The sequence below is a fragment of the Molothrus ater genome, chromosome 8, assembly GCF_012460135.2.
Source record: "Molothrus ater isolate BHLD 08-10-18 breed brown headed cowbird chromosome 8, BPBGC_Mater_1.1, whole genome shotgun sequence".
In the NCBI taxonomy this organism is placed as follows: Eukaryota; Metazoa; Chordata; class Aves; order Passeriformes; family Icteridae; genus Molothrus; species Molothrus ater.
Genome location: NC_050485.2, coordinates 35398073 through 35423862, shown reverse-complemented (window position 1 = coordinate 35423862; position 25790 = coordinate 35398073). Strand labels below are relative to the sequence as shown.

General features: G+C 51.4%; 1 protein-coding gene across 1 annotated transcript in view; it reads right to left on the bottom strand.

Moving 5' to 3' along the window:
- The window catches only part of JAKMIP3 (Janus kinase and microtubule interacting protein 3), a 41679-nt gene extending 20582 nt beyond the window's left edge, over nt 1–21097 (bottom strand). The window contains 12 exon segments of the mRNA XM_054515528.1: nt 495–578; nt 2717–2845; nt 4227–4355; nt 5618–5677; nt 7045–7080; nt 7563–7694; nt 8092–8238; nt 9062–9181; nt 10801–11016; nt 18038–18535; nt 19631–19811; nt 20973–21097. Coding sequence (XP_054371503.1) covers nt 495–578; nt 2717–2845; nt 4227–4355; nt 5618–5677; nt 7045–7080; nt 7563–7694; nt 8092–8238; nt 9062–9181; nt 10801–11016; nt 18038–18535; nt 19631–19765 — 1686 coding nt within the window. The 5' untranslated portion in view covers nt 19766–19811; nt 20973–21097.
- Nucleotides 21098–25790: the final 4693 nt, after the last annotated feature.

The following is a 25790-nucleotide window of genomic DNA, read 5'->3' as shown; positions in this document are numbered from 1 at the left end:
ACTTTTAACAGCTCTGTAGTTCACAAATGGAATGAAAACATTCCAGTGATTAAAAACCTCTTTCAAGTAAAATCTGGTTTGCATTAAAAGGGACATTCCCAACTATGTGTTTACTATCAAATTTCTATTTTACTGAATACAAATCACATATTTCTGCAGCTCAGGCAAACTGAACTTTATCTGGAAGCTAAGCTCTTAGTCTGAGGAATATAAAACCCACAAACCCAGGACATCATTTATCAGCAGGAGCAACAACAAGAGTTTAAGCTGGGAAGACAATGATGCAATTACTCAATTACTTAATATTTAATTGTTCTCAAAACCATTTTCTGTTTACTGCTGCTGTTGCTTTTGGTTTTTTTGGGGTTTTTTTTGGTTTTTTTTTGTTTGGTTGTTGTTTTTTGTCAGCAGAAGTGGTGCACAAGCTGTAACCAGCCTGGGAACCTTTCTGGTCCCCCAGGTGAGAGGTGGGGAAGGGCTGGAGTCAGCATTACCTGTCCCTGCTCAGCCAGAGCCTTCTCCAGGTCTTCTATCTGAGCCTGGGACCGGTGTATTTCTGCTTGGAGCTGCTCACGTGTCTGTGGCATATGAGAGAGAAACAAAAAGACCAAAAAATTGGTAAAGAATAATTTAAAAAGAAATAATAAAAAAAAAAAATCAAACTTTCTCCAAAAGACCAAACCTAATGCAGTATTGAAAATACCAAATGCTTTTAACAAATTATTTTGAAAGTTCCCTGGCAGAAGAAATTTGCAGCTGAGCACAGAGTATCAAATAATCAAATGTAATCAAATCAAATCTGGGAGATAGGATTACTGATTTTGAGATTTAACTCAAGATTAACAAAACGGCAAAGCAGAGCTGGCCCTTCACAGCTGCTCATGGCAGGCTGCAGCCAGAGCCTCCTCCCTTTCTCCAGGAAAACAAATGAGAATTACTGTGGCACAATTCTGGGCACTCCTGGTTCCCTTAAATTTGGGGCACGTTCAACATTCAGAGCAGAGCCCACATTACAAACTGGCAAATTTCATTGACCTTTGTGCCTTTGGTGCCTTGTCTATAACTTAGAGCCTTATCTATGATTTAGTGCTACATCTATTTCATACCCATCTCTCATTTTTTACTGTATTTGTACCTTCCCGCTTATTTAAGTAGACACCACATTCCTATACACCTTTTCTGAAAAACAAATGTAATTATTGCTAGTTGTTGTATTTGTTAGATACTTTCATAGAACATTTATTTCCTTGAGCCATTTCTCTGCTGTTTATCCTGTTATTTACACTGAAAGTGACTTTGTTTGCACGACCTACACTGGTGCCTCCTTTGGCCCCCTGTGAAAAGACTAAAACCCAGTCACTCTCACAGCTGGGCATGCCTTGGCTCACTGGGATTTTCCTTCCAGGTGCAGTCCCTGATGTTTCAGAGTAGATGTTCATTCTGGGAATGTCAGTTTTCATGCATTACACCTTGACCCACTCCCAGTGTTCCTGGATAACACCTCCACAGAACAGGTGTAGGAACAAATCTGCAGGCACATTTCTCCTGTTAAACAGCAAATTTGTCCCTTTCCTGATGGCACCCACACCTTTCCAGAATGGGCATGACCCATCCTGCCAGCCCTTCAGGGAGTCAGGGAACGCTTTGGGTGGGAAGGACCCCAAATCCCCCCAGTGCCAGCCCTGCCATGGCAGGGACACCTCCCACTGTCCCAGGGGCTCCCAGCCCCAGTGTCCAGCCTGGCCTTGGGCACTGCCAGGGATCCAGGGGCAGCCCCAGCTGCTCTGGGCACTGTCACACACATCTTTTATGGAAAATCCTTTCCTTAGGATTGTTCCTCCTGAGAAGCTGAGAGGCCTCAGGAACAAAATGTACCCAATGGTTATCTGCTGCTGTGGGATGCAACAGGTGCAGCTGGGATTGGGCTCATGTGCTTGTTTCTAATCCATGGCCAATCACACTCAGCTGGCTCGGACTCTCTGTCCCAGACACAAACCTTTGTGATCATTCTTTCTTCTGCTATTCTTAGCCAGCCTTCTGATGAAATCCTGTCTTCTATCCTTTTAGTATAGTTTTAATGTAATATATATCATAAAATAATAAATCAGCCTTGTGAAACATGGAGTCAGATCTTCGTCTCTTCCCTGGGACCCCTGTGAGCACCATCACAGAGCACCCTGTGCCAGGGCTGCCCACCCTGCCAGGGAACAATTCCTCTGTAACTGCTTGGCACACTCAACAAGCTCCCAACAAAAGCAGCACTTCAGGCCAGCTGTCCAGAGCCACAGGAACCCTGTGAGGCAGACAGGCAGAACGACACAGGGCACTTTGCAATTTAATTAACAGAAAAATCTCAGCTATAAGCCTTCTAAACATTTTCTGAGGAATCATGTAATCTCTCAGAGCCCAGAAGGAATTAAAGACCACGCATTATATATTTCAGGCTATCTGTCCTAGTTCTTTGTAGAAAAAGAGCTTACTTTCAAGGATTTCCCATAGAAACCTCTCCCTGGATTTCCCTTGAGCAGACCGGAGGTGAAAAGCCCGAGCTGCAGCAGTGGTGGATTCTCAGCAGCCCTGGCAGCGCTCAGAGTGCCCGGAGCCGCCTGGCTGAGCCCAGGTGAGCTGGAGAACAGCCTGAGCCCGGCCAGGGGAGTCCCCCACCCACCCTGCCAGCTGCAGGGCCCCATGTCCATGGCACGCACACCCTGCAGACCTTGACTTCCCGCTCTGCATCCAGGGTGCCCCCGACCTGCTCCTGCAGCAGGGCGTAGGCGCGCTGCAGCGCCTGGTACTCCATCGTCAGCTGCCGGAACCGCAGCTCCGTCTCCTCCTTGGCCATGCCCTGCCAGCACACAAAAGGAGAGGGTTAGGTCTGCTGTCTCTGAAAACTGCCAGAATTATCCCTTTTGAAGCGCAATTTGGAACCATGGTACAAAATATCTTAGTTAAGCGCCCCCAAGCTGCTTCCCCTCCGTCCCCTGCACATCCCTTGCACGCTCTTACCTCCAGGAAGTGCAATACAGAAATAAAAAGATAATCCCTGCCTTGGAAAGATAAAAGCTTGCCTTCCATATAGCACACGAATGACTGCACCACCCTTTCTTACTGGAACAGGGAAAATCATCACATTAAAGGTGAAAATGCAGCTTTCTTTAACAACAAAAGGTTTCAATTTGGAAAGGAAACCAAGCCTGACAGCCTCACTCAATTATTAAAACATGAATCCAGAGTTAATAGTTGTAGAAGTGGTGACAGGCAACATGAAAGGAGCCCTTCATCTTCTTCACCCTGCTTACAATAACCAGTATGGAGTGCTTTCATGTCTGACCGGAATATTTCACTCAACATGAAATGGAATTACATTGCTGGGTGCATGCATCAACTTCCCACTGGCTGAACGGGGGGAAGATATCAATACAGGAATGAAAAATAAACAGGCTCATGCATACACAAATACATCCAGATTTCCTGCAGTGCAGCCTGGTAACCATCAGGTATCTTTCATGATGGAGTGAGGAATTCTGCAGGCTCCCTTTCAGCAGATTGAATTACACACCTGCAGCCAGCACACCGTGAAAGGGCTGCACATCATCAGGGGCAATTCTTGTTTATTACAAGAGTCTTGTTAAGCCCAGAGCTGTGTAATGGGCCAGTGTTCTGACACACACTGGGGAGTGCATTTGTGGGGAAGCCCTGGCAAATCAAGGAATAATCCCTTTAATTTGTGTTACATTTGTGTGCTGTGAACACACAAATGTTCCTCTGGAACCCAGCCAGGAACCAGCCTTTCCCTGGAGCCCAGAGCTTCAGGGGAGCATTCATTCCCTCTCCCTCCACCAACACAACCTTACTGAGCTTGGCTGGCCCAAACTGCACCTGCCAAAATCTGCAGCCAGGCTCAGAGTGAGCACACCTCCCATGGCCTGTCCAATTTCTCCATTTTTTAGACCTGCAAACCTGCCGTAAATTCAATATTCTTAGGATATCAGATTTCCAGCTTTGAAATTGTGAAGTTACTGAAGACCTGAGATGTAGAGGTACTGACCACCATGCACAGCACCAAATTTAACAGAAGTGTTTCATTTTGAGGTCTGAGGGACAGAACGATAGAACAGATATGAGAGAGCAGCAATGATAGATGGAAGTGATGGAACAGAGCAGGGATTTCATTAGAAAGCAGCACCAGGGTCACGGGCAAAGCAAGAGGGGTTTTTGAGGAGTACCTCTTCCAGGTCGTCCTCGGGCGTGCACGGGGTCTGGTCTGTCCGGTCGGTTTGGTAGGAGATGGAGGAACCATCAGACTCCAGGGAAGCCTCCTCATCGTAGCCATAGAACGTCTCCACCACCGGCTTCTGGCAGAGAGCAGGGTCAGGGAAGGTCCTGACACCCGGACAGACTGCCCCGGCACCCGGACAGACTGCCCCTGCACCCGGACAGACTGCCCCTGACACCCGGACAGACTGCCCCTGCACCCGGACAGACTGCCCCTGCACCCGGACAGACTGCCCCTGCACCCGGACAGACTGCCCTGACACCCGGACAGACTGCCCTGACACCCGGACAGACTGCCCTGACACCCGGACAGACTGCCCTGGCTCCCGGACAGACTGCCCCTGCAGCTGGACAGACGCCTGGCAGGCCAAGAGCCATGGGCTGAAAGTGCTGGGGGATGGAAACAGCCCCGAGCCACAGGGGGGGCCCTGGGATCCCTTCCATGGCTCTGGGACCCCAAACCCCCCCATTCCAGCCCTGCCATGGCAGGGACACCTCCCACTGTCCCAGGTGCTCCCAGCCCCAGGGTCCAGCCTGGCCTTGGGCACTGCCAGGGATGCAGGGGCAGCCCCAGCTGCTCTGGGCACCTGTGCCAGGGCTGCCCACCCTGCCAGGGAACAATTCCCAATTCCCAATCTCCCATCCAGCCCTGCCCTCTGGCACTGGGAGCCATTCCCTGGCTCCTGTCCCTCCAGCCCCACGCAGCTTTCAGACAGAACGTGGCCTCCCTGGAAGGCCTGGATGTGATGCTCAGGATGTCAGGAGTTATTTCCCATTGACCTCAATTAGTTATTCATAGGTTCATTAGCACCAGCCTCACTCTAATTGTTCATCTGTGGATCACAGCACACTGGCAGCCCTGACATTAAACCTTCCTGTGGCATTTTAGTGTTAATATTTACATTAACACCCTGCCAAGCCCTCATTAACCAACATCCCCTTTTCCCTGAGCTCTAACCACTGCTTCCCTAACCAGCAATTTTCACATGTTACTAAACTCCATCATGAATTATTTACTACATACACATGTTTTCAGGCAGCACCATCAGAAGATCATTTGGAGATGTGTTGATTCATAAAATTTGTCTGCTCTTAAGACAACCACATCCCACCAGAGTCCCACAGGGTGAATGCAGAGCATGGAAAGGCTCAGAATGCTCAATGCAAAGAGGTACCCTGCCCCCTTGAATATCCCAATGCAGTCTGTCAATGTCCTTCACCCAAACTGAAGTTCAGGACCCATTTGCAGACCCTCGAGGAGAACATTGCCTTGGCCCTGAGGTGCTCTGAGCACCCCAGCCCTGTCCATCTGCATGTCACCATGGAAGGGTTTGTTTTTTACCTTAGGAATTCTTGTCATTTTTTTCCTTTGCTTCCTGAACCTTAGCAGCTTATCACGTTCCTGCAAGAGTCAGAGACCCTGTTAGCTGTTTGCAGAGAGCAATTACTGAAATCAACCCTGTCAGTACAAGGAGCCACTGGGGAAGCAACAGACAGGAATGTCCCTGCTGGCCACTGTCCCATACTGTCACCATGCCTGGGTTATTTACTCCAACATCTCTCAGCTTTGCCACAGACAACTAGAAATTGCTCTTTATGTCCATGAAAATCAAGCTAAAATAAAGCTGGTGATAAGCTTTATGCTGAGAGTTTGGGTATCCCTGTGGAGCTGCTCCCTGGGTGACCATGGCCCTGCAGCCCTTGCCATGGCCCTGTCCCTGGTGGCTGTTGGTGGCTCTGGAAGGGGCACACACCCAACACACTGCACACACTGCAGGGCCTCTTTGAACTCTGCACTTCCAGGCTCAGCTCCTTCCCTAAGGATCTGCAGGTTCCCTACGTGTCTGGAGTAAGGTTTGAGCCCTTACTGCTGCCAACAATTTTTCCAGTTGGAGGAAATAATAGAATAATCAAATTCCAGGTTGGAGGGACCTAAAATATCACCTCCTTTCACCCCTGCCATGGCAGGGACACCTCCCACTGTCCCAGGTGCTCCCAGCCCCAGTGCCCAGCCTGGCCTTGGGCACTGCCAGGGATCCAGGGGCAGCCCCAGCTGCTCTGGGCACCTGTGCCAGGGCTGCCCACCCTGCCAGGGAACAATTTCTTCCTCTTTGTGGTATTAGGTTGGTTTTTTACAGTACTCAGCAAAAAGTCTCTGTTCTGGACTTGCAAAGCCCAGGAGTGCAGAGAGGGAAGCTCCACAGGGGAAACCCTCAGCTGCTCCATTTCCCCTGGGTACAAGGATGTGGTGACCTTGGGGACAGTGACACGGGCTGCTGCCCAGCCTGGTGGCCAATCCCAGGCCAGGGACAATTGAACACTCGTTGCCTGGAATGGGAACAGTACATCCCATCAATACTCATCAGTGATGGAACCCTAAACATCCCTGTTTGAAACCCCAAACATCCCTGCTCACCACAGCACAGGGATGGGGCAAGGGCAGGGCTGAGCACACCCTGCTGTGGGTCACACAAAGCCAGGGGCAGCCAGAGTGAAAAAATGACATTCCAAGGGGACCGAGCTGCCCTGGAGATGGGGACACTTGCCCTTGGCCATCAGGACAGGATTAAAGCTTTCCTCCCCACCATCACTGTGCTTTTCTCTGGTGAACAACTGCTGATAAAAAATCTGCTCTGAGGAAACCCCCTGGGTCAGCTCACTGCTGAACACAGATGGAAGGGAGAATAAATATTATTGTACCCTGCCTGCTTTCCATGAACAGCAATTTAAAGCATATATAGATGAGGAGGAAGCTAATGTCACTCTTACCATGACACTCTTCACATAGCCAGCAGTCTCAAGGGTCTAATGAAACAGAATGAAATAATGTCAGTAACCGGACAGGCTTAAAAAGAAAGGGAATAAACAAAAGTTATTTTCTAGAGGAGTATGGTGATTTTGGTGTTTTCTGTTTCCAAGGACAGAGAACATGTTAAGAAGGAAGCAAACCCCAAGCCCAGGGCTGCAGACCCCTCCCTGTACACAGGAATCTTCAGCCCTGGTGGTGTGTCCAGCTGAAGGAGCTCGGACAGTTTCCCTCCCAGATCTGGCCACCAGCACATGCAAGGACATGGTTCTGTCAGGCCAGGCCAATGCAGATTGAAAGGGTTTTCCCAGACACCACACCACAGATAATTTCTATTACTACTAAGCACAGAAATGCCTGCCAGGTTCCCCTGCTGCCCACTGTGCCCACCAGCTCCCAGAACCTCAGGCACCCCTTCCTTGGGCTTCCTCTGCTCTGCCCTTGGGCACTCTCATGTGAGAACAGCGGCCTCCCATCTCACCTTGGAGAGCTCATCAATGATGTTCTGCTGCTCAATAACTTGTAGTCTCAGGAAATCCACTTCCCTTTCTTCCTGGCTGTGGTCAAGGTCATTTAGGGAGCTTGGTCTCCTTATTGCTCCACTTCTTTGCCTCTAGAATGCAAAAACCACAGGGCAGAGGAGGAAATGATCAGGAGGCTTTGCCAGGGACTTGTCTGGCCCTTCCCTTTACAGCAAGTAGAAAACATCTCTCTAATGGTTGCCCTGGCAGCTCTCCCGCTCCCTTTCTGCTGAGCCTCACGTCCGGGCTCCAAATGTGCCAGAGGGTCCTGCTCCTCCAGCTGGAAGAGGGGCAGGGTCACAGGGGCAGATTCCCCAGGGACTGTGAGGTGATCCTGGCGGGAAAGTTGAAGGTGAGCCATAGAATGCCAGGTGAGTTTGGGTTGGAAGGGCCAGGATGGAAGTTTCCCATGGAACCTGCAAGGGTGGGCCAGTGCCTGACTCCCTCAGCCCCAACGTCCCCCGTTCTCCCAGGAGCACAGGCACTCACCATGGCAATGTTTTCCTGCGTCACAAATTTCAGTTTATTTTCCATTCGACGTAAGGCATGTGACAACTCCTCATTCTTCCTACTGAGGCGTTTGTTTTTGTCCAAAATAGGCTTATACTGACTTTCTGCTTCTCTGAGACGTTTCAACTGAAAGATAAAGAGAAAAATAACACTTCTGGAGATTTTTCATCAAATATATTAACTACTTTCCGTAACTATCACGCTAGAAGTTTTTTCTCCTGATGCAAAGCAGAACTGATAAAAACTTGGGATTTTCCATTGGGAAGAGAGCATTCCCACATTAGAAGATATCGTTGTAGGGAGCCCCTGATGCAGGAATAATCTGCTTTGACTCCAATGACTCTAGAAGGCTGAAAAAATGCTTTATTAAGCTATATTATATCACACTAATACTATATATTAAAACTATACTGAAAAGATACTAAAGAAAAACTCATGAGTGTCTCCAGACAGTCACAACACAGCTTTGACCTAATTGGCTAATCAATCTAAACAACCATCACCAGAGTGCAATTAACAAGTCACTTTTGGTAAACGATCTCCATAACACATTCCACATGTATCAAACAACAGGAGCAGCAAGTAGAGGTGAGAGTTATTTTCTCTGAGGTTTCTCACTGCCTTTCCTTTGGAGAAATCCTTGGGAAAGTTGTGCCTGCTGCTCTCTGTGAAGAGACCTGTGGCTACAATGAGATATTCTGCCTGTGTAGCAAATGTTCAATGTGGGGAATGTACTTATTTTTGAAAAGAAATAAACATAATTCGAGCTAATGCCATGTTAAAAATCCATTGCTGCACAAGCCAAGAGGGGAGTGGCGCGGCCCAGCCCAAGCCGCGAGCTGAGCAGGAGGCAGGAGGAGGAGCCCCTCATTTCCAGGCAGCACAGGAGCAACCCCGGGTGTTCCTGGGGCAGAGCACACGTCCCCAGGCCGGGCCCTGCTGCACTCACCAGCTCGTTCCTCTCCTCCGACAGCAGCGCGTTCCTGTCCTCCAGCTTGCGGATGATCCCGCTCAGCTCCGCGATTTTCAGCTGGAAGCGCCGCGCGTCCTTTTCATCCAACTGCTGTTCCTAAAACAAAGATCAACTGCAAATAACTGTTCATAAGTGTGCACGCAAGAGCACATTGGCAAAGCTCAAACTTTTCCTTATCCCAAATGCAGACATTTTAAAATGTTATCGCATAGAGTGTAACCCGTGGAACCCAAGTGACCATGGAAAGCTGCAGGGTGAGAACAACGGAAAGTCAGGAGTGGAAATGTAACAAAGAATGCAAATGCAGAGGTGGGTATATGCATATGTATGTGTATATGCATATGCAAATACAAGGTCACAAATGTGACAATACAAATGTGCAAACACAAAGTTTACAAATGGTAAACTTGGAAACAACGGAAAATATCAAAACTGAAGGCCGTGTTCCAATGATGCCACTGTTGAACTGAGAGCTTCAGACACATTGCCCACTCTGAGGACTTGATCATAAGAAACTGGTATTAAAATTACTGAATTACTGAATGGGGAAAATCCATGCAATTGTGCATTGAATCAGCTCTTCTTCCAGAAAGGTGTGGCCCTTATGGGGTCCTAAAGGGTCACTCGTAAGGCTACAGGGGTAGCACTTTATCTGAGTGAAAATGCTTCAATCAAATTAGAAATGAATAGAGATATAGGTAGATGTGTTCTCGTTCAGAATCAGAGGAGTTACAGCTACTGACAAACGTGACAGACTTTCCCCCTTCTCTAAGACTTGTTCTGGTCTTTGGCAGAAGTTGAGTACAACTAGAGAGAGGCAAATTAGTGCCCACGAAAAAGTACTGGTGGCACTTTTGGGAGGTCTAGGGTTCCTCATTCAACAGGTGCAGGAGAGGCTTGGGCCAAAGAATAAAACAGATTGGTTTGCTCAGGTATAAGTTTTACACTTGTACTGAGACAATCGAGGCTGTCGCAAAAGAAATCTTGATGAGGATCAGCAATGAGGACGACCTGCACACGTCAGAGGCACGAGGGCAGTTACCCGAGGGCTTTTCTGGGCAGAGGGGGCCCCAGCAGGGAGGTGCTAGAGTTACACTGCAAAAACCACTGTGGAGGGGTGATTCCAATCCAATGCTCTGGCTATTGCAGAGGATAAACAGCAGAGGATAGGTCAGGAGGTGTTTGGTTCACTTTGTGTCCTGCTGGCAGTGACCAGCAGTGCAGGGCTGCCCTGGGGGTGCAGGGGTCCATGCTGCCCTGCACTGCCTCCATCCCCTCTGGAACTGGCCTCGTACATCTGCTCCCCAAGCCCCAGCCCACGCCTCCGAGAGCTCGCACACAAACAGCACTTGGTGAGGAATGCATTTGCATCGTTTGTTGGCAGAGTCGTGTCAAACTGTCAAACTAAGGTGGGTGGCTGAGCATGGCACAGTGAGGAAAAGGAGAGAAAGGACAGAGCAATTCCACCCTGCTGACAAAACCAAACCAAACCAAACCAAACCGACCGGGAAACAAAACAACAGAAAGCAAAAGCTCTCCCATGGCGAGGTTTGATTGGAAATCTCAAGGCTTTGGGCACACAAAAGCCAGAGCATGAGCAGGTGCCTCAGGAACCCTGCACAGCCATGGGACAGCTCTTGCTCCAGGGTGCACTCATCAAGATTCTGCCACTCATTTGGTCGCTCGTTTAGGTGAAACCACGTGGAAGTGCTTACGGGGCTTCCCGAATGATCTGAAGCGTCTCCTGCACCACTTGCATAAGGAAGTTCCCGCTTGGGGCTGCTCAGATGCCGGTCAGACTCTTTGAGCTGGGACAGTTGTTCATCTAAAGCCTCCTTTTGGAGCTGCAGTCTCTGAGCATGCCCGGCTCGCACCCCTAACTCTCTCTCCAGCACGAAGACTGCTCTGTCCTTAAACTTAATCTCCTCCATCTATAAGGAGAACAGAACACAGTCACACAGGGCTCGGCAGCCCCGAGCACCCCAGGGTGGCACAGCACGGCTGCCCTGCTACCCACAGTGACAGTGACAGTGAGCACCCCAGGGTGGCACAGCACGGCTGCCCTGCTACCCACAGTGACAGTGAGCACCCCAGGGTGGCACAGCACGGCTGCCCTGCTACCCACAGTGACAGTGAGCACTGGGCACAGCGCTGCCCCTCTCCAGGGCCACCCAGCAGGAAACCCCTCCTTCAGCAGGCAGCTGGCAGTGAAATATTGGGAACAGCCTGGAATCCTGTCACCACTTCAGAATATCTTAAACAAAATTAAACATTCGCATCACACTTGGATTGCTTCACTCAAACACTTCAATGATTCTGCAGCATTTTGCTTGGATGCCACCTCTAGAAAATGTGGATTAATAATTTTTAAAGAAAAATTTTGAAACCTCAGAATCCTTTACATTTTCAAAATTCCTAGAAGAAATATTTTTAATTTTTTTTTCCCAAATATCTTCCTTGTGAGCTATTCCTTTTCCATCAGAGGTTTTACTTACACAGAATAAAGATTATGCAAAATAATGAAGTGCTTAAATGACAAACACCCAGTGACCTCTAATGCTCCCCTTCCCTGTTTGCCTGTGCCAAGGGGCTGCGCACATCCCATGGGATCAGCCAGGATCCGACTCCTGGGGTCTGCCAGGAGTTCACCAGGGCTGGGTCCTGTCAGTGAAGGAATCCCTGATCCCAGCCCAGTGAGGGAATCCCTGATCCCAGCCCAGCTGATCCCAGCCCAGCTGATCCCAGCCCAGTGAGGGAATCCCTGATCCCAGCCCAGCTGATCCCAGCCCAGTGAGGGAATCCCTGGTCCCAGCCCAGATGATCCCAGCCCAGCTGATCCCAGCCCAGCTGATCCCAGCCCAGTGAGGGAATCCCTGATCCCAGCCCAGCTGATCCCAGCCCAGCTGATCCCAGCCCAGTGAAGGAATCCCTGATCCCAGCCCAGCTTGGCTGGGGTGCTGCCCACGCTGGAGCCCCCACTCACAGCCCGAGTGGCAGAGGTTCCACAGAAATCACACCCATCCCTCAGGCTGCTTTCAGACTCCAGAAACGCAAGATTTTTGCCTTCAGTTTTTGAGATTTCAGACATTTAATTTCAACGGTCAGTTTTTAAACCTGGCCTGCTTCAAATAAGAAAATTTTGCCTTCTAAGAGCTGTGATAATACTTTTATCTCTGCTTTGTCTGTAAACCTGGAAAGAAATGACACAGGGAACCAACAGTCACTCCAGGGACTTGGTTTGCAGTAATTGCCAATGTAGCTCACCCAGGGCAGGTGCTGGCAGGTCACCCAGGCACCAGGAAAGCAAAATGGAGCAAATGAAAGGGATTTTGGGTGCCATTGACTAACCACCCTTTCAACAATGTCAGTGAAGGCAGCATCTGCTGACTTAGAATGAAACAAAGACACAGGTACTTCCAGAGCACCTGAGGTCTTTCTGCTAAATGCCTAATGAGGAGAAATCGAAATGGATGCACAGGTGAAAAGATAACACATCATCAAATGATTATTTGTTTAAAATAAGCAGAATATTGGCTAGTTAATTCTTATTCATATGGAAACAAAGACATATTACAACAAAGGCAACACATGAAATTGGGAGGAACAAAGAGATGAGAAAACACGAAACATTTCACAGCATTCCACTAATGGCTTGTTTTCCAGAAAAAAAAAAAATCCCTAAACAAAACCTTCGTAGACCACAAGCAAACCTCAGCATTGAGATCTTCCTCCACCTGGGTAAATTCCCATCCATGACACATGCCCAAGTTTGGTGGCTGCAGCCACTGACAGACAGAGACAGTGGAAAGAGCACAGCTGGGAGGGAAAGGTGTGCCTCAGCACGGGGGGGAGAGGAAGGGAGGGCAGGGCAAGGGGTCCCCAGAACTCACTGGCAGTGGTGCAGGTCCATGGGCACGCTGCCCTCGGGCAGGGCCAGCCTGGCCTCATGCCGGGCTCTGCTGGGCTGGACCAGGCTCTGGCTCCTGTCCCTGCTCCCACCCTGGCGCTCTGGAGCGGGGAAGGGGCGGCAGTGCAGGAGCACCCACCCACCACGCACCCACCATTCACCTGCAGGCGCCTGCTGCACTCAGAGCTGCAGGAATCCTGATGAATATGTATGTGTCTGCTCACTGGAGGCAGCCCCAGCACAGCTGGTGCCAATTACAGAGCAGCAGCTGCGCTCAGGGAGATGTGCTGCTCCTCGCTGCTCCTGCAGCTCCAGGCTTTGAGCCCTGGCTCTGTTATTAAAGTTACTATTGCCATCCTGTTCCAACCCCGGCTCAGGGTCCTGGCTGGGGCATCTGTCCCTGCAATCTTCCTGGGGCCCCTGCAAGCTGACAGATGCTGTCAAAAATGGCCTTTGAAGCACCTGGGATCAAAGGCATCCCCCCAGGCAGGGGGCACAGAGGAGGATCCCTGTGCATGGCAGGCACTGAGCTGGCATCAGGACATGTCAGGAGAGCTGTCCCAGCCTCGATGGGACTGCCAGGGTGCTGGGACCTGGCAGGAGGGGACCGGGTGGCCCTGGGTGTGCCAGCCCTGGGAGAAGGGCACAGGGCACACACACAGACCCTGCTCGTTCCCCTCCCTGTGCAGAGCCAGCCCCGCTGCCTGCCTGTCCTGGGCACCCAGCACCAGCACAGGGCCCCCGAAGGTTTGGGCTGGGAGGGAGCTGGAGCTCAGCTTGGTGCTGAGTGTAGCCATCAGTGCCACCGGGGAAGCCAGGAACGGAGCAGGGGCTGTGCAGAGCTCCCACTGGAGGCACAAACCCCACAAAAGCGCTCCCAGAGGCCCCCAGCCCAAGCCCTGTGCTGGGTGTGCTCTGGCAGCACAACAGTGTGCTTACAGCCCAGGAAATATTAACTTTAGGTCCAGAGAAAAGTGTTGTTAAAAGCTGGCCTGAGAGAGGTGAAAGGAACCCCTCAGAATGAGGAGGTTTCCTGACCCTCCTCAGCGTAGGAGTAATGCTGTCTGGCTTTTACATACAACAAAATCCTTCAGCCCAGGTTTAGTTGGAAAAAAAATGTGGTAAATGAGGGTCAAACCACAAATGATTAAAAATCCACAGGTGGAAGAAGGAGAAGGAACAATTCACCTTGAACATGTGTCTGCCTTTCAGGTGCTGCATCACCTTTATAACCCCAGGTATGGGGGATCTCAACACACGAGGGAATCAAACGCAGAGGGTAAAGGCTAAATCAATCACCAATAAAATCAATACTTAAAAATCAGCTTTCAACCCTTTACACCAGACATCTTCACTAATTCAGCAGAGCCTGGCAGAGGTCAGGGTCTCGGAGAGCAGAGAGGCTCAGAATGGTGCTTGGAACCTTGATCCCCTCTTTGGCTGTGGGGTGGCACTGCCATGAGGGAGGTGTGAAGCTCTCCATGTCCAGAGGTCTCACAGGGGATTGGCACAGGGTATTAAAGCTTTTGCTACTCATAATCAACTAAAATTTGTCTAGATTGAAATTAAGCACTCCCCAGGCTCCAGCAAATCCCATTTCCTCAGTTTTTCTGATTTCTCAGTCCCCTGATAAAGGAGATGGGAATGAGGAGGCTGCAGTGGCCATGGCTGTGTAGAACTTTTCCCTCCCGACCAACCTAGAGTTAATTAAAGTTTAAATGCTCTTTTCCACACTGAATTTTGGTGCCCACTTGGCAAGCACCAAGGCTTGGGGAACACTGCAGGCTGAAAGCTGCTGCCCTGGCTGTGCACACACTAAGCAGGAGTGCTCCTGCCCGTGCAAATGGCATTAAACACAGCCATGCAGTATTTTAAGGCAGTTTTGAATGCACAAATTGGAATTTAAGGACGGTTGGCTAAAATGAGACATTCTGTCCAAAGGAGGCTGTTGCCACACGTACTCATCACCATTGCAGGGGGATTTCATCTCCCTGAGGCTGAGAGCCAGGGCCAGCTGAGCCAGCCTGTGCAGGCACAGACAGCAGCAGCCAGCACAGCACTGGGGCCAGAGCAGCCTGGGCACACCCAGAACCACCCAAAACCACCCAGCTGCCTTCCCTGTGCTGCCTGCAGTGCTGGGAGCTGCCAGCCCTGCTCCATGGGAACGGGCTGGAGCCTTTGGCATCCACCCTGGCCCTGGAACGACTGCAGTGAGGAGCTGGGGGTGAGAATACCCAGAACCACAGACCCTGCGGTCCCAGCTGTGCCCATCCCCACCCTGTCCCCAGCTCTGGGTGCCACCTGCAGGGATGGGCACTGCAACCCTCCCTGGGCACTTCCTGAGCCCCCTTTCCATGGGGAAATTCCTGCTGTGCCCACCCTGAGCTGCCCTGGCCCAGCCTGGGGCCATTCCCTCTGCTCCTGTCACAGCCTGCAATCAATGCAAGCACAGAAAATGCCCTGGAGCTGGGTCAGTGGGTCCCTGATTCTCTGCACAGGGCACTGCACACACAGCCCTGTACCCCAGACATCAGGGCTCTCCCCACAAGGGGCCAGGAGCCACCAGCTCCCACCCAAATAACTGAGGTGGAGCCCATGGAGCTGAGAGCACTTGGCTGCACCCAGGAGGCACTCGGGGCTTGGTGAAGTCATGGCATCAGGGCAAATCATGGCATCAGGGTAAATCATGGCATCAGGGTAAAATCATGGCATCGGGGTAAAATCATGGCATCAGGGCAAATCATGGCATCAGGGCAAATCATGGCATCAGGGTACAGTCATGGCATCAGGGCAAATCATGGCATCAGGGCAAATCATGGCATCAGGGTACAGTCATGGCATCAGGGTACAGTCATGGCATCGGGGTAAAATCATGGCATCAGGGCAAATCATGGCATCGGGGTAAAATCATGGCATCAGGGTACAGTCATGGCATCAGGGCAAATCATGGCATCGGGGTACAGTCATGGCATCAGGGTACAGTCATGGCATCAGGGCAAATCATGGCATCAGGGTAAATCATGGCATCAGGGTAAAATCATGGCATTGGGGTAAAATCATGGCATCAGGGTAAAATCATGGCATCGGGGTACAGTCATGGCATCGGGGTACAGTCATGGCATTGGGGTAAAATCATGGCATCAGGGTAAAATCATGGCATGGGGGTAAATCATGGCATCAGGGTACAGTCATGGCATCAGGGTAAAATCATGGCATCGGGGTAAAATCATGGCATCAGGGTAAAATCATGGCATTGGGGTAAATCATGGCATCGGGGTAAATCATGGCATTGGGGTACAGTCATGGCATCAGGGCAAATCATGGCATCAGGGTAAATCATGGCATTGGGGTACAGTCATGGCATCGGGGTACAGTCATGGCATCAGGTCATTTCATTGGTGCAGTGAGCCAGTCTGATTCTTTCAATCATGAACTTTTAAAAGTTTGATTTTCACAGGCAGTTTAGATAACATCCCACTGAACCACTCTGTTCCCTGTAACTAAGACCATGTTTATTTAACAGGTTCTACATTAAAGGCCATTAGTGGGGACTTTCCACGTGATGCAGCAAGTTTATTTAGGATGTGCGTTAGCCCCCCATTCACTGTGCTGTGTGAAATCAATGCACCAGTGATGCATGGTTAGAGGACAATGTACTTACACTGCAGGATATTTGAACAGCATCAATAGAGCAGTTGGTTGTAAATTATTTTCAATATCCTCTTCATAAAAATAAAATAATCTATGAAAAAGCCTTAAGAGCCTAAAGTCTGAGAGAAGAGAGGCTAAATAAAGGCAGGGGACACTCCAGTGCTGGCGAGTCAGTCCCTGCCAGGCCCTTTGGGGGTCAGGGCTCAGGTGATGCTGTACAGCATCCCCAGGGCAGGGGTCCTGCGGGGGTCTCTGCAGCCTGGTCACACTGCCAGCCTTTCATCCGGGGCCAGGCTGGGCATTGTGAATTTATCTGGGGTTTGGGTAACAGCTAAGGGCTAATGACTTAGAAGAGACCTGGATGGGTCTGTGCCGGGACACTGAGGCTGTGAAGCAGCATGGCAGACACAGAACGATGGTGACACCACACAGATACTGAGACAAGACCCAAACACGCACCCTGAGGGCATGGCTGTGTCCCCAGGCAAGGCAGCGCCCTCAGGGGCTCGGGTGTGGGTCAAGGCAGGGGCTGGGACAGCACCAGTGAACCCCTGAGCCCCTCCAGGTGCTGCTGGCCTGCCAGGCTCTGCTGCAGAGCCTTCCCTGCCAGGGACCTCCCTCCCTCCCTCCTTCCCACAGGGATTTCCCCCTTTCCCACCACCCCTCCAACCTCCCCAGCCCGGTCCCACAGGCCAGAGGAAATCTCCAAAGCCACAGGGGTGAAGCTGCTGCCTTTGAGAGTGGAGGTGCTGCAGCTGAGGATCAGGTGCTGGGTTAGTGGGGGCAGGCTGAGCAGCCACACACAGAGGGCCCCTGAGGGCCAGGTGAGCAGGGCCAGGTGAGATCCCAGCCACCTGCTCAGGTGGGAGACACACAGGAGCAGAGCCAGCCCTGTCCTGGGGAAAACCACCACGGTGGGCATGGAGAGAACTCCCCCTGCATGCCCTGCTGCGTGGGGAGCACCCAGGGGTGCAGAAAAGGAGCATTTGGGATTGTGTGAGCCTTGCTGTGGGATGTTCATGGGAGCCACCAAAGGCAGGGGAAGGAAGGGACCAAGGTGGATCAGGAGGAACCAAGGTGGATCAGGAGGGAAGGCTTGGTGAGGAAACAGAGGCATAACCCAAGACACATTAGTGTGGTAGCATTCCCCTGCCCAGCCAGGAGCCTGAGGGCTCTTCCTGCTGCCTTTAATGTGAATCACGTCCATGGGCTCTGACACAGATAAAGAAGTTTCTCACAAAACATCCTGACACTTTTAAAACCACTTTGCCCTTTCTGCTAGTAAATGTAAACAGAGCTGGGGCGAGGCCCAGAGTCCCCACACCCGCCCAGAGAGGCCAGCCCTGCCCATTTCCCCCGGGACACGGGTCAGAAGAGCAGAGAGGGGCACGTACCAGCCTGCGGATCTCGCGCTCGCACTCCCTCTTGATGCGCGTGATCTCCTCCTGGTGCAGGTGGTACACGCTCCTGATCTCTGCTGCCTTCATTTTGTCAGCTTGGATCACCATCGTCAGGGCCTCCTCCACCTGCTTCTTGGCGCCCTTCAGCTCGGAGATCTCCTGCTGCATTTTGATTTTCTCCACCTCGAAGCCCTTCTTGGCCTCCTCCTTGGCCTCGCTCAGCAGCACCGTCTTCACCTTGTCGGGGGCCCCGTCCCGCACGGCGTTCAGCAGGGTCTGCAGCCTCTGGATCTCATTGTCCTTGATTTTGATCACTCTGAGCAGCTCGGCTTCGTGCTGCCTCAGAAGAGTTTCTCGGACAGCCTGGAGCTCTTTCATTTTGTCTTCATGGAGTTTGACTTTGAGCTCTGTGACCACCACTGTGCTTTTATGCTGTTCGTGCTCCTTGATCTGCTTCACTTCCTGATTTTTCTCCCTTTCCAACTTGCTGACCTATAGGGAAAATCAAAAAAGTATAGTATTTTCAATCAACCAATGAGTGCATATCATGATGTTATTTAAAAATGGTACAGATGATCTTACAGTATTACACCTCAGTGCTGGTATGTCTGTGCCTACAAACTGGTGGTAGCAAAGACCTTTCTTTCACTGCAGGCTCATGTTTAATACACATTCAGGAATCAGTCAGTACTTTCTGAGTCCTTACTTTATTCTGCAGAAGCTCTCACAGCACATTACCCCCAAAATAAGGGAAAAACCAGATTCCAAGGCCATCACTCTGGCCCACTCAGGCAGGCAGGCCAAACCTGCACGTGCACAGGCAGGGCACAAAAATCTCTGTGCAAGCTCCTGTGAAGCCCCAAACAGCTGCATTTTACCAGATGGTTTTTTAAAGTGATGAATTATTCAGCAGAAATAACTGACTGTACCCGACCACACAAGGCTCAAGCAACGTTTCGATTTAAAACCATGCCATAAACTCTAGAGAAGCCATGGCCAGAAGTGGCTGTGAAGGACAGGGACAAGGAAAACAAAGTCCTCAGCCTTAAAGCTGCAAATGCTGCTGCACAGCAAAAGGATCAACAGATGTTCTATTTATTTATACCTGTGTGTCAGATTCATGGTCTAAAATGCCAAATGCAAATTCATGGGAAAATGCAAACTATCATTTTGTCCCTGCATGGTAACATATTTCTATTCTGGAACTGAAAACCCCCAAAGTCTATCATTGGAAACTGAGTTGGAGAAGCGGGGAAAAGCAAATGAACATTCCTTGCTCTGGCTGAGAAGTGATCTGAGGGCAGGAGCTGGAAGCTCTTAGAGCTGAGGCTCCAGCCCCATTGCTGTCCCTCTCCCAAAGGCTGAGGGAGAAGCTGCGCCTCCTTGGAATCTGGGAATCAGCACAGGGGGCACAGCTGAGGTTTAGCACTGGATATCTGGGTAAGCACTTGGTCTGGAGGAGCTTGAGTGCAAAACCCAAATGAAGTGAGCGTAAAAGGGCAAGAGAAGAAGCAGCCGGGAGGATTCTGGCACCGCTGAGCTCTCTGGACACACGGAATGGCGCGCACAGGGAGGGAAGCTGCCCACCTTGCTCTTCTCCTGCTGGAGCTCGATCTGGATGTCGGTGAGCTTGGCCCGCAGCTCCTCGTTGGCAGCCTGCAGGGCGGCCAGGGCGTCGGGCTTGTCCCCCCTGGCGCGGCTGCTGGAGCCCCTCTTGGCCATGCTGAGGGAGGCCCTCGCTGCTCACGCTGCTCACATCTTCTGGGGCCTGCAGGGAGGGACAGCTGTCACCTGCCAGGGACACAGCCCCCAGCACGCCCCAGGGACAGCTGGGGGCTGCATCCCCGGGATGGGCGTGCAATCATGGGCTGGGTGTGCAACCATGGGCTGGGTGTGCAATCACGGGATGAGTGTGCAATCATGGGCTGGGTGTGCAATCACGGGATGAGAGTGCAACCATGGGATGAGCGTGCAATCACGGGATGAGTGTGCAATCATGGCTTTTCCTTGGTCTGAGTGTGCAATCACAGGCTGAGTGTGCAATCACAAGCTGAGTGTGCAATCACAAGCTGAGTGTGCCATCACAGGCTGAGTGTGCCATCACGGGCTGAGTGTGCCATCACAAGCTGAGTGTGCAATCATGGCTTTGCTCAGGTGGAAGGGTCAGCTGGAGGGGCTGCATTCCCTGGGCTGAGTGTGCAATCACAGCTTTGCTGGGGTGGAAAAGTCCTCTAAGACCATTCAGTCCAAGCCCCACATCCCCAGGTGCCACATCCACACAGCCTTCACATCCCTCCAGGGATCCCATCCCATCCTGTACCCAATATCCAAGCTGAACCTCCTCTGCCGCAGCCTCTTGGCCCATCCCCTGTTCCCTGGGAGCAGGGCCTGTCCCCCCACAGCTGCACCCTCCTGCCAGGCAGGGTCCTGCTCCTTCAGCTGGGCAGTGATTGTCCTGGAACCCACACAGGGCAGGAGGGAACCCACACAGGGCAGGGGATGTGGAATTCAGACAGGGCAGGGGATGGGGAACCCACACAGGGCAGGGGATGGGGAATTCAGACAGTGCAGAGGATGTGAAATGCACACAGAGCAGAGGATGTGGAACCCACACAGGGCAGGGGATGTGGAATTCAGACAGAGCAGGGGATGGGGAACCCACACAGGGCAGGGGATGTGGAATTCAGACAGTGCAGAGGATGTGAAATGCACACAGAGCAGAGGATGTGGAACCCACACAGGGCAGGGGATGTGGAATTCAGACAGGGCAGGGGATGTGGAACCCACACAGAGCAGGGGATGTGGAACCCACACAGGGCAGGGGATGGGGAACCCACACAGTGCAGAGGATGTGAAATGCACACAGAGCAGGGGATGGGGAACCCACACAGGGCAGGGGATGTGGAATTCAGGAGGGACATCCACCCACCAGTCTCCGGCACTGCCACAGCTCAGAGGCAGCAACCACTGGGAAGATTTTGCTTCTATTCTGTTTTCATAGAATCATGGAACCACAGGATGGTCATACGACAAAGCTCAGTTAAAACGTGCTCATATTTGGGAAAACCTTATTTCCAACCTTTTCAAAGCAATCCTGTTGACGTGGGTAGCAATGCTCCTGGCTGGGGACCCTCAGTGCCTCGGTCTGTCCCTCATGGCCCAGCCACCACAGAGGCACTGTCCCTGTCCCTGTCCAGGCTCAGCAGGGCAGGGCACCTGCAAGGAGAGAGCAACCATGAATTACAGCAGCAAAGCAGCAACAGAACCAACCTCCACAACAACATTGTGATAACAAAAAAGCCCGGTTTAGATTCTAGGAGCAAAAGCCTGAATCTACCGGGAGAAAAGAGCCAAGGGAGGCAGCTGCTCTGGGGGTACAAAAATGGGATACAAGGCTGGGAGAGGGCTGGAGTTTGGGAGGGCAGAGCTGCTGAGAGCCAGAGAAATCATGAAGGACATTGGGTCAGAGGGGAGGAGGGAGGCTGAGACCTAGAGAAACAAGTGGGAGAATAAAGTAACACTCCTGATATTAATTGTCCAAACCAAGGTGGTACAAACAGTCTCAGTTCTGCTGTTTCTCAGGCTGGTGCCTGACTTTGTAGCCTGGAAATTTCTATAAAAAGAAACACGTTTGATTGGGCAAAGAAATAGAAATGAGTTCAATTCTAAAGATATTGCCTGAGAAATCTGTAACATGAGTACTTGTTCTTTGCATTTAAGATTCTTGCTGCTTTGTGCAAGCAGACAACACACCAATGGAGATTTTAAACCCCCTTTCTTAACTGATAAAAAATGGGGCAGCCTGTAGCCACAGGCACAGAGCTGTACCTGTTGCAGCAAATGAGCCCTTTGTGCACATTACAATTATTTTCTTAGAGGATTCCCTCCAGAGGCAGAGGCAGAGTGAGCCAGGTTAGCAACCAACAAGCTTTAACTGCTTCCACATGAATGGCAGACAAATGATCATTTGAATGGTACAGGGATTTGAGAGAGTAATTGCTGACAGGATTCCTCTGACACACGAGGGCTGTGAGAATTTATATCAGTGTGCTCACAGAAAAGAAAACTCAGGAGCTGGTACCGGGGAGCAGAGTTTGCTGGGTGGGGATTCTGTCTGAGGTCAATTTGTAGAGCACAGATGCTGATAAGAGCACAGATGCTGATACTTAGGGTGTTGCAGCTTTTTTATTTTCTTTCAAATGTTACGAAGGTTTAACGGCGTGAATTGACACACTTCATGCCAAGCAGCTCTTGGCTCATTGAACTCCAACTGCTGGCCCTGCACAGGGCAGGCCAGGAGCGAGCACTGTGCCCACTAGACCATGTCACAAATGTCCAGCCCTGAGGAGGTGATGGTGGAGCCTCCCCTTTGCACAGCAGTGGGGATGTGGTGAAGGATGGCAGAGCCCAGGTGTGATGCTGCAGCCAGGTGTGTATATATATACACACACATATATATATATTTATACATTTTATATATATGTGGTGCTGGGGCCAGCAGAGCTCAGCCCTGGCAGCTGCCCCAGCAGAGCTGGACTGGCTGGTTGCTGTTGCCAGGGTGAGAATGGACGCAGGGCTGAGCAGGGCACGGCAGCTCCCAGTGACAGCCACGACCTTGTGTGAGTGTGCAGGGGCACAAGTGCCATTGTTGGAGCCACAACAGTGGGGGCTTGTGCTCCCACCAGCGTGGCCCTGCAGCAGGAGCAGCCCTGGGCACGGGGGCCAGCTGCCAGGGCAATATTTATCCCAAATACTGGAGCAAAACACGCCACAGAAGGGTTCCCCAGGCAGAAGCAGGCAGGAGATGGCTCCTCCCGGGCTGAGGGGACACAGAGCTGCTGCTCCAGGCCCTGCTCTGACCCTGGGGAGGTCCCTGAGCGCAGCCCCTCAGCAGGGCCCATCCTGCAGGGCACAGAGCAGCTCCCCCTCCCCGCGGTGCTGGGCACAGGAGACATTCCCTGGAAAACCAGTCACTGCCCCGGGACTCTGCCTTGATTCTTCCCATGAGTTACATAGAAGGGGCAGCTATCAGACACACCACCTTAATAGAACAGAAAGGTCATGATATTCCTGATGCTGGGAGAATAGATTATGCATCTGATTCCTGGCATGTTTGATATTGAAAACAACATCAATAATGCATCAGAGCTGCCTTGAGCAGGGCTCAGCACTCCCTTTGCCTCCTGACTTGCAATTCAGACATCAAGACTAATTGGGAAATGTGTTTCCTAGGTAGTAGTTGAAGAAATGAATGTTTCACCATGCTTAAAAATAAGTGAATTAATCCCTGCCCAAGGTACCAATATTTGAAAGCAGAACACTGTTCTTACAAATATGGAACATTTCCAACGCCTGCCTCAGCCCTGCGAGCACTGGTGTTCTCTGTTTTTGACAAATTGTTCTGATTTATTAGTTTAAACAAACCTTTTTGAGCCTCTGGTGCACCTTGAAATACTATGATAGAAAACGTAATGGTTGATTCCCACTTTTTCATATGAGTAATATCCACGTTCCATTTAGGATTGCACCAGCCTAGAGATCCAAATGCAAGAAAATGAGTTTTCCTCTGCAAAGGAATTTCATGCTAAGCCATGGAATTGTGTCCCATGCTGGAGGTGTGCTTTGGGGCTTTATCCATATAAACATTTGTCACATATCCATATAAACATTTGTCATATATCCATATAACCCGTGCATCACTCACTCAGCTGCAAGGTGAGAAAGAAACCTGTTGGGAATTGCATGGGAAAAGGAGTGAGCAGGCCAAGACAGGAACTGTCCTGCACACAGGGCTCTGTTGTGCATTTCCTTCAGATCCATGCAGATCCCATGGATTCACAGGCAGAATCCAACCAAGGGATCCCTGGGGCTGGAAAAGCCCTCCCAGCCCAAGCTGTGCCCATCCCCACCCTGTCCCCAGCTCTGGGTGCCACCCCCAGGTGCCACCTGCAGGGATGGGCACTGCAACCCTCCCTGGGCACTTCCTGAGCCCCCTTTCCATGGGGAAATTCCTGCTGTGCCCACCCTGAGCTGCCCTGGCCCAGCCTGAGGCCGTTCCCTCTGCTCCTGTCCCTGTGCCCTGGAGCAGAGCCCGACCCCCCCGGCTGTGCCCTCCTGGCAGGAGCTGTGCAGAGCCACAAGGGCCCCTGAGCCTCCTTTGCTCCAGGCCCAGCCCCTGCCCAGCTCCTCAGGGATTCTGCAGCCCCTGCCCAGCTCCCTCAGGGATTCTGCAGCCCCTGCCCGGCTCCCTCAGGGATTCTGCAGCCCCTGCCCGGCTCCCTCAGGGATTCTGCAGCCCCTGCCCGGCTCCCTCAGGGATTCTGCAGCCCCTGCCCGGCTCCCTCAGGGATTCTGCAGCCCCTGCCCGGCTCCCTCAGGGATTCTGCAGCCCCTGCCCGGCTCCCTCAGGGATTCTGCAGCCCCTGCCCGGCTCCCTCAGGGATTCTGCAGCCCCTGCCCAGCTCCCTCAGGGATTCTGCAGCCCCTGCCCAGCTCCCTCAGGGATTCTGCAGCCCCTGCCCGGCTCCCTCAGGGATTCTGCAGCCCCTGCCCGGCTCCCTCAGGGATTCTGCAGCCCCTGCCCGGCTCCCTCAGCCCCTCCCGGGGCTCCAACCCCATCCCAGCACCATGCCCTTCCCTGGACATCCTATGAGGATTTTTTTCTCTGTGCTGTTTAGATTGAGACTAATTTGATAAAATTATTTTTTTAAGTTATATTAAATTTAAAATAATTTTTAAAATTATTTTTGGTGACCCAAGCCAGACCTCCACAGAGGCCCATCTGACTGGTCCATGCTCTTGCTGAGGGAGTTGCAGGCTCCCCACACTGCAAAGGTAACACACCCTGGTACCCACAGACTTGCTGTAGAGCAAGTCTCCATTTCCAGAAGGGAAATAAATAACCAACCAATGCTTCCCAGGGTGAAGGAAGCTCTGAAACCTATCTTCCACAAAATAATATCTACTTTAAATTCAAAATAATCCCACCCCTCACCCCCCAGGCCTGACATCCCTGCAGATGGAAGTCTAGCCAAAGTTTTGCTGAGGATTAGATCGATTCCAGCAGCAGCTGTAACACACACATGTCAAATCCCCACTGACCTGGATTTTTCCTCAAAGATTAATCCTTCCACCGTTGTTGGCTTTAACTCCTTGATGGGTGGATCACGTCCTTTGTGAGCTCTACACTTGCAGCCTCCCCTTGTGTGTGAAGTTTTCCCTGTTTGTGCCACACCCAGGGATGGGAATCCCACCCCCTGGTTCCTCAGCATAAGCCTCACACAGGTTTTTTGGGGTTTGGTTCAGGTGCAAACCATAGGTGGGTGCCAATTATGAAGCTAGTTATGGTTCATAGGGAACACCTGGAGCTGTGCCGGAGGGTTTGGGATGGATTTTGGGGCAAGGTTAATGCCCAGAGGCACTGGGATGAACCAGTGGCACTGCCCGGGGAATGGGCACAGCCCAGAGGCTGCCAGAGCTCCAGGAGCCTTTGGACAGCACTGCCAGGGATGCCCAGGTGGGGTTTTGGGGGGTCTGGACAGGGCCAGGGCTGCACTGGGGGATCCTGTGGGTCCCTGCTCAGTCTCTGAGCACAGCACTGGCAGACACAATTGCTGTAAATCCCAGCAGGTGCATTTTACAGCAGGACACCTGCTTAGTTGTACAGCTCTTAGGGCTAATTTGCAGAAAGAGCAATAATTAATTAAAACAGGTGACTAGGTAGGAAAGCAATTTCTCCTTTTTCTCA